Source organism: Manis javanica, chromosome 8 (assembly GCF_040802235.1).
Source record: "Manis javanica isolate MJ-LG chromosome 8, MJ_LKY, whole genome shotgun sequence".
Lineage (NCBI taxonomy): Eukaryota > Metazoa > Chordata > Mammalia > Pholidota > Manidae > Manis > Manis javanica.
In genome coordinates, this window is record NC_133163.1 from 29,714,805 (window position 1) to 29,729,021 (window position 14,217).

Genomic DNA, 14,217 nt, shown 5'->3' on the forward strand with positions numbered 1-14,217 from the left:
GGACGGATTTACCTCGGAATTTTATCAGACACACAGAGAAGACATAATACCCATTCTCCTTAAAGTGTTCCACAAAATAGAAGAAGAGGGAATACTCCCAAACTCATTCTATGAGGCCAACATCACCCTAATACCAAAACCAGGCAAAGACCCCACCAAAAAAGAAAATTACAGACCAATATCCCTGATGAATGTAGATGCAAAAATACTCAATAAAATATTAGCAAACAGAATTCAACAGTATATCAAAAGGATCATACACCATGACCAAGTGGGATTCATCCCAGGGATGCAAGGATGGTACAACATTCGAAAATCCATCAAAATCATCCACCACATAAACAAAAAGAAAGACAAAAACCACATGATCATCTCCATAGATGCTGAAAAAGCATTCAATAAAATTCAACATCCATTCATGATAAAAACTGCCAGCAAAATGGGAATAGACGGCAAGTACCTCAACATAATAAAGGCCATATATGATAAACCCACAGCTAGCATTATACTGAACAGCGAGAAGCTGAAAGCATTTCCACTGAGATCGGGAACCAGACAGGGATGCCCACTCTCCCCACTGTTATTTAACATAGTACTGGAGGTCCTAGTCACAGCAATCAGACAAAACAAAGAAATACAAGGAATCCAGATTGGTAAAGAAGAAGTTAAACTGTCACTATTTGCAGATGATATGATACTGTACATAAAAAACCCTAAAGACTCCACTCCAAAACTACTAGAACTGATATCAGAATACAGCAAAGTTGCAGGATACAAAATTAACACACAGAAATCTGTAGCTTTCCTATACACTAACAACGAATCAATAGAAAGAGAAATCAGGAAAACAATTCCATTCACCATTGCATCAAAAAGAATAAAATACCTAGGAATAAACCTAACCAAAGAAGTGAAAGACTTATACTCTGAAAACTACAAGTCACTCTTAAGAGAAATTAAAGGGGACACTAATAAATGGAAACTCATCCCATGCTCATGGCTAGGAAGAATTGATATCGTCAAAATGGCCATCCTGCCCAAAGCAATATACAGATTTGATGCAATCCCTATGAAACTACCAGCAACATTCTTCAATGAATTGGAACAAATAATTCAAAAATTCATATGGAAACACCAAAGACCCCGAATAGCCAAAGCAAACCTGAAAAAGAAGAATAAAGTAGGAGGGATCTCACTCCCCAACTTCAAGCTCTACTACAAAGCCATAGTAATCAAGACAATTTGGTACTGGCACAAGAACAGAGCCACAGACCAGTGGAACAGATTAGAGACCCCAGAAATTAACCCAAACATATATGGTCAATTAATATTTGATAAAGGAGCCATGGACATACAATGGCAAAATGACAGTCTCTTCAACAGATGGTGCTGGCAAAACTGGACAGCTACATGTAGGAGAATGAAACTGGACCATTGTCTAACCCCATATACAAAGGTAAACTCAAAATGGATCAAAGACCTGAATGTAAGTCATGAAACCATTAAACTCTTGGAAAAAAACATAGGCAAAAACCTCTTAGACATAAACATGAGTGATGTCTTCTTGAACATATCTCCCCAGGCAAGGAAAACAACAGCAAAAATGAGCAAGTGGGACTACATTAAGCTGAAAAGCTTCTGTACAGCGAAAGACACCATCAATAGAACAAAAAGGAACCCTACAGTATGGGAGAATATATTTGAAAATGACACATCCGATAAAGGCTTGACGTCCAGAATATATAAAGAGCTCACACGCCTCAACAAACAAAAAACAAATAACCCAATTAAAAAATGGGCAGAGGAACTGAACAGACAGTTCTCCAAAAAAGAAATACAGATGGCCAAGAGACACATGAAAAGATGCTCCACATCGCTAATTATCAGAGAAATGCAAATTAAAACTACAATGAGGTATCACCTCACACCAGTAGGGATAGCTGCCATCCAAAAGACAAACAACAACAAATGTTGGCGAGGCTGTGGAGAAAGGGGAACCCTCCTACACTGCTGGTGGGAATGTAAATTAGTTCAACCATTGTGGAAAGCAGTATGGAGGTGCATCAAAATGCTCAAAACAGACCTACCATTTGACCCAGGAATTCCACTCCTAGGAATTTACCCTAAGAATGCAGCAATCAAGTTTGAGAAAGACAGATGCACTCCTATGTTTATCGCAGCACTATTTACAATAGCCAAGAATTGGAAGCAACCTAAATGTCCATCGGTAGATGAATGGATAAAGAAGATGTGGTACATATACACAATGGAATACTACTCAGCCATAAGAAGTGGAAAAATCCAACCATTTGCAGCAACATGGATGGAGCTGGAGAGTATTATGCTCAGTGAAATAAGCCAAGCGGAGAAAGAGAAATACCAAATGATTTCACTCATCTGAGGAGTATAGGAACAAAGGAAAAACTGAAGGAACAAAACAGCAGCAGAATTACAGAACCCAAAAATGGACTAACAGGTACCAAAGGGAAAGGAACTGGGGAGGATGGGTGGGCAGGGAGGGATGGGGGGGGGAAGAAGAAGGGGGGTATTAAGATTAGCATGCATGGGGGAGAGGGAGAAAGGGGAGGGTGGGCTGCACAACACAGAGAGGACAAGTAGTGACTCTACAACATTTTGCTAAGCTGATGGACAGTAACCGTAATGTGGTTGTTAGGGGGGACCTGATATAGGGGAGAGCATAGTAAACATAGTATTCTTCATGTAAGTGTAGATTAAAAATTAAAAAAAAAGAAAGAAAGAAAAGAAAGAAAAGAAAGGGAAGGAAGGAAGGAAGGAAGGAAGGAAGGAAGGAAGGAAGGAAGGAAGGAAGGAAGGAAGGAAGGAAGGAAGGAAGGAAGGAAGGAAGGAAGGAAGGAAGGAAGGAAGGAAGGAAGGAAGGAAGGAAGGAAGGAAGGAAGAAAGAAAGAAAGAAAGAAAGAAAGAAAGAAAGAAAGAAAGAAAGAAAGAAAGAAAGAAAGAAAGAAAAGGGTGATTACTCCTTAACAGGATAAAACTATTGGTAAATCAAAGATCAATGCATGCTTTAAATATCCTTAATGTTGATCACATAAAGGGTGTCAGATGATCAGCTATGGAGGTACTCTTTTCTGATAATATTTCTTTCTCTTAATTAAAAAAAAAAAGAAAAAAAAAAAGCAGTTACTGTGTGCTGACCTCCAATGAGTTCTGCACAGTGGTATAGAGGGCATGTCAAAGTGTGGGCAAAGGGTCTGTTTGTTTCTATGCAGAAGATCAAGGCCTAGCTTGGATACCCAGAAAATGAACTAAGATACGATATGAGGAGGAGCTTCCGGCATCAGCACTCTCTGGAGGACTTGTGCCGGGGGATGATCATCAAAAAGCCTCCACAGGGATCCGGACGATGCTGCGGTTGTGGCAGCATCCAGCCCACCGTCTCCTGGATTTGCCATAAGACTGAGGAGGGAGATGTCTAGGCTGGCATGTGCATACAGTGAGACAACGAATTTGACCGGATCTGTACTGTTGGAACTCAACCAGGAGTTGGGAGGGGTGCAAGTTGTAGCACTCCAAAATCTCATGACTATAGACTATCTATGGTTAAAAGAACATATGGGATGTGAACAGATCCCAGAAATGGGCTGCTTTAATTTGTCTGATGGTTCAAGTACAGTTGGACAATATCCATCATATCATAGATAAATTTTCACAAATGCCTAGGGTGCCTAAATGGTTTTCTTGGCTTCACTGGAGATGGATGGTAATTATAGATTTGCTTTGTTTATGTCACCGTATTCCTATTATGTTAATATGTGTGTGCAAATTAGTTAGTAGTTTAAAACCTATACATACTTAAGGTACTATACAAGAAGATATGTCAAAGAAATAATCAATCCTCCCATGTTTCCTTCATATGCTACATCTATAGCTTTTCTTCTTCCTTCCTAATTACAACGCTTAAATAGAATTCGTGCCTCATATCGAATTTACCGAGTATCATAATTCCTCCAGGTGGTAAAGATACCTCGAGACAAGTGCTGGGCATAGAAGCCACAGGGCATAAATCTGCAAAGAAGTAAAAAGCTAACCTTTGCAAACAATATGGCTTCTCTCTCACTTACCAACTTTACATGTCCCTGTACGGCCCCGGAAGATGACTGGTTAGCCAGAGACAGGTAAGATTCCTCAAGGGAGGAACAACCTAAGACAGGCACAGTAGCAGGGGGGCCATCAGGTGAGAATTTGTGGATCAACAGAGGTGAGGCTCAGAACCTCACCCCCCCTGCTTTGAGAGAAATCTTCTGCATCCGTGGAGGTCTTGCTGCCCTTGTCTAGCCTGGATTAATACTTAGTCCATAGGCACACACCTGATCATCTGATCATCTACATTTGCCTTCTTACAGCACTAAACTGTGTTTTCTACCTTTATCTTGCATCTACCTACCACTTCAGCATTTTATTAAAAATAAAAATAATAATAATAATAGGAGAAATGTGGGATCAACATATAAATCAAGTACAAAAATCAAACGAATATTCATATTTGACCTGATTGTTTATAGGTCATACTGCATGATCAAAACCGAAAGTTTCTGTGATGAATGCCCTTGTACTGTTCACCATGTAAGAATTTATTCACTATGTAAGAATTCGTTCACCATGTAAGAAGTTGTTCGTTATGCTTCAGAAGATTGGAGACTGACGAGAATTAGGCTTGAGATGGGTTAATAATTGTACATTGAGCATTGACCCCCCTATACTGAGTTTTATTGTTGTTAATAACCATTTGATCAATAAATATGAGAGATGCCCTCTCAAAAAAAAAAAAAAGGATATTCTTATTAATGGTAAATGGGATAATAAATTTGTGTGCAAGATATAGAAGATTATAAGCCAAATTACTGGATTTAGGAGAGGTATTACTTTCTCCACTTCTGTATTATTATTCATTTTATAACAAGCATATATATAACTGTGTGATTTGTTGTCTGCTTCCCTCTCCCAGAACATAGGCTCGTGAGGGTGGCCTGTTCCGCTCACCACTCCAGTAGTGAACCAAAACCACTCTGACATATATGGCAGCCATGGAGGTGCAACACTTTTCTCTCCCTTCCAGAAAGGACTTAACCTATTCAGCCACAAGAAATGCAATTAGCTGAAAGTGTGGCTGCAGCGTCTTGACTCTGCTACAGTTTTCTAGGCCAGCCAACCTCTTGCGGGCAGCCCCCATCAAGGAACTAAGCATGCTGGGGCAACAGGACCTGGCCATTACTGCCCGACACGGGACTCCCCTAATGTTCGTTCTTTGTTCCATGTGTTTGCTGAGACGTTATTAAGATCTGCATTAGGATCTGAGGCTCCCCCTGCCCAATTTTGCTTTCTCTCTCTTTTGCTTTCAGGGTCTCCAATCTGCCTCTTGGACTGAAGTCTGTCCCTAAATTCTGCTTCCTCCCCTTTTTTCTTTCACAGGCCATACCCCCAACCCCCCAGCAGACCACTCAGTGAGACTACTGGCTCAACATCTGCTGCTCAGAGCACTCAACAAACACAACATAATTGTTATACCATTAAGTTTACTACTAAATGTAAATCTACATTGTTACATAATTAGATTGTATTTGGCAAAGATAAGAGGGCTGGATTTTGAATAGGGCTGACAAGAGAGGGGGAGACTAAGGCACCTGTTGCTAGAATTTGGGCAAGAGCCAATGAGAGCCTGAAGTTACAGAACTGGGAATGGGTATAAAGAACAGGAAGTTAGCACCAATTCCAAGGTAGACTCAAGACACCTTCTCAACTGACTGGAGGTTGAGAACGATGAGGAGAGAGGCAAAAGGGCTTCAGTGTTTTCAATCCAAGTGACTGGTAATAATGGTGGCATTTACAGCAAGAGGAGAATAATGAGGGACACTTGTTCAGGGAAATAAAAGAAGTAGTCAAGATTTGTGCACATGGTTTTAAGTTGCTGACTCAAAAGCCATCCAGACGGAAGCAAGTAACAGCTGGTGAGAAATGCAACTAAAACGAGGTGAAAGCCTAGGAACAGAGGTTATTTGGATATAAATGCATTGAATTATTTTTTCTAGAAAGAATTTTTGAGGAAATTATAAAAGAAATATGTAAAAAACATGCTAATGAAGTAGAAACAGGAAAATAAAAGACCAAAGTGGAAACAAATGTGTTAATAATCAATGTTGCCTAGCTGAGCATCAAATTTGGGTCTGGGAGTTGAAGTAAAATAGGACATACGGTAGCAAAAACCAAAACAAGCAAGCAAACAAACAAACATACCTTTCAGAAAGGCGGGCATTTGGTGACTACCAGAAAACAATGTCTGGCATCAAATTCTAAAATTTCTCACATAGACTTTTCTAATGGAGCCAGAGAATGACATAATAGGCAGTGTTTTCATCACCAGTTTTACTACAAAAGCAAATTGTTTTTATATGACTGGATCTTTTAAAGATGACCTTGAACAAAGGCAAATGTTTACACAAATGCAGCCTTCTGATGGTCTATCTTGACTTTAAAAGTAAGAAACATAGGTAGGAACAGGTAAGGCATATACCCCTGTAACCAATTTCCATATACCTCTGAACTGAGATGTCTCAGGTCATATGAAATCCCGAATGCCTTGTAGGTCATAGTTCAGATCTTGTGTTGAAACTCAGATCACAGCCAAGAAAGTAGAGGATGTTTATTTTCAAAGGAGCAGACATGTCAATCTTCACACCTAACAGCCTCCTTGCTAAGCCCTGAGCAGATAAAAAGCAGAGAAACACTGCTGGAGTTTCTCAAGAAGTTATTTAATGCCCAAGTCTCCCTGAAAGGGACAACATAATCAGAGAGCAACCTTCAAGCAAATTATATACATGATCAATTTACATGATCTCAATGTAAGAGACAAGCGCATTAAACAATGAGTTATTATACAGGTATGAAATCTTTCCCTATTATTTTGGCCAAAATTAACTGTGATATTCAAGACCACAGAGCACATGGTTGCGCAGAGCATGCTTGTGGCCTCTAGAGTCTTTATCACTTATCTGAAATATAAAACTACACATCAAAAAACTACACATAGAATAATTATTCTTATATAACTATGAATGATAAGGCATCTCAGGGTACTTTTCTCAAGCCTAATGTTGCTATACTTATAGATGTATTAAAAAAACAAATTAAGCACAGATTTTTACAAATATACTTAGCTGTATGGTATTCCCTAGTGTTCTGCATGTACCATTAAATAATCCACTAAAACTTGTAAAAGCTACTTAATGATGCTCACTTAACAAACTAGAACTTACAGAATAGCTTGATAGGAAAACTGAGGCTATATCAGAGTGCCAAAGTTTTCACTTCAAGTATAAATGAAGTTAAGTGAATATACTCTAAAGGAATGATGTTAAATATGGAAGATTACAAGAAGAAGAGAGGTAAAGACAACCGGACATCGCAGTAGCAACAGAAATCCAACTAACATCCTCAACTGAGGGACTAGAATACTGTTGAACTGGATTTGGGTGGGTGGTGGGGTGAGGTGGTGCAGGTAGGGCATGTGTGTACAAAACACTTGTGTGGGGTGGAGTGAGTGGAGGTATAGGAGGAGGGAAGTGAATAAAAACAATCAAATCTGGTAGCTTAAAGTCGCAAGAATAATTAGATGAACAGCATTAGTTTTCCCTCTTTTCAGGAGTGGAAAAATATTCTTAGATGAGCTTCAGACCCAGTAATAGCAGTTTCTCCAGGCCAGCAGGGAGAGGCCCTTTCCATCACAGCATCCTCAGTAACCTGACTTTGGGAGTGACACCCCCCTAGCACAGAGAGAAGCCCATCACACTGTTGATCAATGGACCAACACCCACTACTGCCAAGGCAGCCCAGGGGCTCCTCTCTTTTCCACTAAGGCAGCCCTCTGAATGACAGTCAGGGAGGACATGCCTAACAGACAACTGTACACTCAGTGCAAAATTGAAAATGTCCTGTATGGGTGTAGGAAATGAGGTGAGAAATGGCTGGGAAAGGGTCACCCAAAAAAGCTATGTCAACTACCAGCATCATCATGTTTATTGGATAACTTAGTATTTTCCACTTACATGTGTCCTCAGTACTTTGATCATAGTAACTACTAAATAAAAACTAGACACACACACACACACACACACACACACACATACACACACAAACACTCTCAAAGGCAGATGACCAGATTGGCTGTAAGGCTGTCCTGCTGCCTAGTTTGCACCCCTCTAGGAAGGATGTGGTGACATCACTTGGACTTATCAGCTTTGCCTCAGGGTCCTATGAGCATTAAATGAGAAGGTCTGCATAAAACACAAAGTAGTACCACAGTAAACGATAGCTCTATTAATACTGTCATTTAGTTCTGGGTGTCTCAAGAGAAGCATCATACACACTAGCAAAACCACCAAGAGTAGAGGGCAGGAGAATGGACTAACAAGAATACTGATGGGGAAGCACCAAGTGCAAACAGTGGGATTCCTCTACTGGTCCAGCATCTTCATGTTGGAGTCAAGTATTGTCTAAAGTCTAAATCTGCAAAATAATGATGTATATAAAGACAATGTAATATTAAAAAGTGATTGTAGCTTCATGAGTCAAATACAATTACATTTTACATATAATGTCAAGTAGAGTGTACTTCAATAAAGTGACTTTCCCTCCCAAGGGACTTAGCCAGTGCAAAGCCAGGAATGCATTAAACAGCGTAATAGAAAATATAGGGTGATGAGGAGGTTCAAGTGACAGCCAGGTCAGTAGTGCTGCACACCTTGCAGCTGGGAGGTAAATCATATCTGATGGTGATGTACTCTGTTCAGCAATACGGTTCACCTAAGGTTCTGATTTGGAAAAATGAGTTCATTCACTAATTTTGGTGAATCAATTTATATATATTAAAAATTAAGAGAATTACGTAACTGTATTTTATACTGTGATAAAAAGTAGTGACACCATACATTCTTAAACATATAGTTACACTTTAGGGGGCTTCATTTCAGCCATAACAGAGGCTGAAATGAGAAAATGCCTGTCAGATCAAAGGCTTATTAAAGTTCCTGGTACATTATAAGTGCTCAAAAAGTGTTATTCAGAGTCACAATTTGTTGTATATTAATCATACTATGACAAATGAGATCTGAAAATTCTAAGTTGTGTGGCCCAAGAAAATACAGCAGGTACTCTGTGCAGCTGCCTTCTTCTGGACCACCTTCCTGGACTAACCACAGCTTCAAGTTCCCTCTGTAAACCACAAGGACAAATACCCAAGGGCTCTAGCAGGCAATCTCAAGTGCCACACGCTTTCTGTTCCCATCAGCTGGACTTCATGCTGATGAAGAATCGGCTGTGTCCTCCCAAACCTGTTTATGTCAGGTGACATGTTATTCTAATCATGACATTTAATGAAACATCATGAAAGCTATTGGGATAGGAGTCTGAAAGATAAATCTTGTTTCTACTAAAAACTGCGTTGAATGCTTTGGAAAGACTTAATAAAGGTAAGGTCCTATAAAGCAAGCTGTTGGATTAAGAGTAAGACAATTACAAATAATGAGAAAAAATATGAAAGAAACCTAAGATTCTTTAAAATCTGGATTGCTCTGCTAGTGTCTTTTATGTTTTAGCTCTTATGGTTTATACTACTTATGCAGTATGGAATTTTAAATTGTAGAATCACTGTCAAAGAAAAGCCCCTGGCCTTGCAAAAGTTTCACAAACACACTTTTATATATATAAAATATTGAGTATATATTTTAAAGATTCCCTGCTTGAGCAGATATTTTCAATTAACCAGTTGCATTTATGTTGGGTAACGGTATTTTCCATTCTTCAAATTGGAAACTACTTTGCATTAATTAGTGACTTTTAAATTCATGAAGTGTTACGATCTAAACTGGACTACTCTGAGATAAGTGTTCAAACTTTTATCCCATATTTTTGAAAGTTTTCAAATTTCTACCAAATTTAACCATAAAAATATATTACTTCCCTTTAATGTAACGTAGCAGAAAGCAAAGTCCAGCATGACTCTGAAAACATAACTCTGGTCAAATACACCAAAAGTGGAATCCTGGCTCCATGACAGCTTCACACTTGAATCACTTAACCACATAAGTCCCCATTTTCTCATCTGAAAAATGCCATCAATAACAGTGCCTACCTCAGTGGGCATAGAGAGGTTGAAATGAGAAAATGCCTGTCAGATCAAAGGCTTATTAAAGTTCCTGGTACATTAAAGTGCTCAAAAAAGTATATTATTATTATTATATTACCTAATAATACAAAGAGAGTGCCTTTTACTATGTAAGTAAGATTATAACTAATACGTTCTCTCTCGTTGGACTCAATGTGCCAGTTTTTAGCAAGATGGCCTTCCACCTATAGTTCAAACACCTGTGGAAAAGTTTCCCAGGTACAATAAAGCAGGGCTTCTTAGCCAGGCACAATTTTACCTGCTAAAGGACATCTGGCAATGTCTGGCAAAGTTGTCAAAACTGGGGTAGGGGAGGGGGGTACCTACTGGTATCGGGGGTGTAGAGGCTAGGAATACTACTAAACATCCTATACCTGATAATGCAGAGGACAGCCCCCCTCCAGCAAAGAACTACATGGCCCCAAGTGCCAAGATGGCAATGTTGAGAAAGGATGGTTTAAGAAAGAAATGTTTTATAAAATCCAAACACCAGAAAATTATTCTGAGAAAAAGAAGATTGCTTAAAAATGAAATTGGGATTTTTTTTAATCATACTGATTCTATGCCACAGATATTTAAGAAGCATGGATACTTAGTAATGAGAAAAGGTTCTTTTGGTCAATAACCCCTCTTGTATGGGGTCTACCATGTAATAACCTTACAATAAGTTTTATTCTAATGTGAGCAATGTAAGGAAGCTGTTATGAATACGAGAAGTGAAACTTCATTCAGAAGAATAAACCTAAATAAAATTCAAAAACCCCACAACAGTAGGTAGGAAATCAAAATGTTGCTGTAGTACTCTGGATAGAGAGACCTCTCTCCTAGGTCACAGGTTCCTGAACTGGCTAATGAGCCACAGGTGTATTAGGTCCTTCCTTGGTGAGCATCCTGTTTCCCAGCCTGGGTACTTGCATGACTCATTCTTCAATTAATAATGCTTCTCAAACTCACTATTCAAAAGCTCTTAAGAGGTCATTTTAACTGCTTGCTTTTCAATAAATTGCAGGGCCCTTCTTAAAAGTATGAGATAAAACTACATGTAAAGTGAAATCTAACAATATATGTATATACTTCCCCGACCCCACCCGAGAAAAGACTAGAGAGGAAGTCACCAGCATTGAAGTCACCACCATCCTGATCTCTTCAGTGTCTTTTCTACTCAAATCTAGAACATCTGGATTTGATTCTTGGCTTTGAGATTTATTGGTTCAGTGAATTCTAGTTAATTTTCACTAAAATTCCTGAGACATGGATAGGAATGTATAATTCCCATTTACCGATGAGAACATTAAGGCAGAAAATAAATGGTCTTGTACTAACTGTAAAAGTGCTAAGTAAATGAAAGGCAACATTAAAATTTTAAGGATTACAAAATAAGGCATAAATATTTTCACCTTTATATAACATTTATCACAGAAGGTGACACAGTAAGCCTTCAACACAAAGACTATCATTTCATCCACTAAATTTTAAAAGCCATTACTCTTTAATATGCAAGACTTTTTTCTATCTAGGAGGAAATAACTCAAAAAATGCAAAAAGACATAAATTGCAGCAAATACCTATTTAACTATTTCACCACCAAGAGAGAGAAGGTATTCATGCAAATATTACATAATACTGCTGAAAATGCTTAATAGACAGTCCTCTATTTTTTTCAGAAAAGTACAGCAAAAGAAAATAAAGATCTCTACTCACCCTTCTGATAGAAGAACTTCCTGTAATAGTAGGCGCCAAGGTCCACGTGTTCCACAATGTATCTCTTCACTCGGTCGAGATGCAACACCAGACTTTCCTTGGGCACTTCAAGCACAGCCACTCCTGCATTTGTGCAATGAGAGCTCAGTGTAGACTCAAAGGAGGCACTTTCACAGCCACTGAAGGAACCAGAATTTGATTTTGACAAGCTGATTTTCCTTTCACCTTCTCCACCTATCTCATTCCGAAAATATGGACAGCTCATTACAAGTTCGTTGCTTTTATCATCTCCCTGGTCCATGCTGAGGCTTCCTTTGGAATTCAGGTCCTCCGTGCTGCCCATTGGGGAGCTAAAACTGGCTGAGTGGGACAAAGGGCCCGAGACCAAGGATGCCACGGCAGCGGCCGACGCCCCTGTGGTGGTGTTTCTCCTCTTAATAATATTATGCCTGTTCATTATTGCCTCGTTCAAGTCAAATAATATACTCTGGACATCATAGTGGGCAAAGCACTTTGGACATGTCCAGGGCCTGACCGAGTCTTCTGATCGGTTATCCTCAAGATCGGACGATTTCCCAAGCTCATCACCTTTGGCATTGCGTAATTTACGAAAAATAGATGAGTCCCCGGTTTCAGACTTGGAACGTCGCTTGAGTGGTTTTTCCCTCTCCTTAAAGAGCCTGAGGTTCTCTCTCTGTGAGATGGGCCCGTCTATAACATCCAAGGAGAAACCAGAACCCTTGCCCCCACCAGCGATGAGAAAGTCACTGAGCTTGGTTGGGGTCGGACCTCGATCAGATTTGTCATCTTTGTAGCCCTTTAACAAATCAAAGAAGTTTTCTCCCGAGGTTCCTTGCTTATCAATGGAAGATGTGCTACCATATTCCCTGTGCAGCGATGGCCCCGTCTTGTACGTGGGCGAGATACATTCATCAAAGCTATCCACGTCAAGTTCACTTATGGTGATGTCACTGTTGCTCCGCTGCCGAATTCTACGAAGAGCTTTCCTGGGGGAGCTGGGATAGGCTTCAGGCATGAGGAATCTGGAGTCCATGTTCTCCGAAGGTCTGGTCTTGTTCTTCAGTGTGTTCTGTATGCTTTTTAACATGGCTGAGTCACTGGAATTGAGGCTAACAGAACTCCCCTGACTCACAGGACTGCTTTTGGAGGACAGGCTCTCAAGGCAACTTGAGGTTTCTATTTCCTGGCTTGAACGGCTAGATTCCTTTACGTTTTCCTTTCTTGGGGGCCAATCTGCAATCCTTGCCCTAACCCCCATCTTTGGGACGCCGGGGGTCGAGGTTATGTGGTGGGAACCTTCACTTCGGGGGGGCCCTACAGGAGCCATAACTGATGATCCTAAGCTGCCATTTTGGGACCTGAAGCGCCGCATGTAGAAGTCATCAGTGTGGACCTTGGGGGTGCCATCTGTGCCGACAAGGGAGGCCCTTTCAGTGGTAACAGGCCTCTCTGTCTGTGACCGTTTCAAGCTGGTCATGATGTAAAAGCAATCAGACTTAAATCCCTGCAGAAAGGACCAGCATATCTAAGTTGTAAATGTGCACTTCTCTTTTGGAGAATAGTTTCCAGAATATATAGCAATTGCATGAGATCTTAATCTTTTTCATTTAAAAGGTTAAATGATGCCTTATTTTCAATCCTCGGAAAATCCAGATCTTCAAAACATTATAATCCACGATAGTTCCTTTGCTTCACTTTAATAGATGGCTTTCTTTCAGAAAAGCCCAAATGGAGCTTGTATTACTGGGGCTCTGTGATTGCTATAAGCCCATGCTTTCTCTAAAAGAGAGGACAATTGGAATTAGCATTTGATAAAATACATCTAAAAATAAATATGCAATTCCAAACCCAGACACATGAAAATAAGACTCAGTAATGGACTTTGGTTCACAGTTCACAACCCATATTTTTAGTAAAGCAGGTTCAAAAGAAAGTGAAAGCATTTAATAAAATCTGTCATTTAAATGATATACACTTTAAAAGATTATTACTTTAAGCTTAAACTGTTTCATATAAAGGGGGAGGAGGATGGGGTGGGAGACGAGGATGGGGTGGGGGAGGGGGAAGAAATCTAATTCCAAGACATCAAGGCTCCTGTCCCAAGTACAGGCTTCAGTGACCTCTAATAATGTAGGATATCACGAACCACTTTGCTGACCAGAAGTTCAAGCCATAACCAACAGAGTTTGATAGAGCAATGCAATTTTTTTTAACAGGGCTGAAAATGGAAAATTTTTTCTATATTTTGCAATAGTCACTTTTTAACACCTTCCATATTTCAAAAGCCTTACTTTTTACTT

The 14,217-nt window shown here is 39.7% G+C and overlaps 1 protein-coding gene across 15 annotated transcripts in view; it reads right to left on the bottom strand.

Moving 5' to 3' along the window:
* SIPA1L1 (signal induced proliferation associated 1 like 1) overlaps nt 1-14,217 on the bottom strand; it is a 394,992-nt gene that overhangs the window by 137,751 nt on the left and 243,024 nt on the right. For all 15 annotated transcript variants that reach the window (XM_073242187.1, XM_073242190.1, XM_073242201.1 and 12 more), the window contains one exon: nt 11,897-13,696. In XM_073242187.1, coding sequence (XP_073098288.1) covers nt 11,897-13,394 — 1,498 coding nt within the window. In that variant the 5' untranslated portion in view covers nt 13,395-13,696. The remainder of the gene's footprint in view (nt 1-11,896; nt 13,697-14,217) is intronic.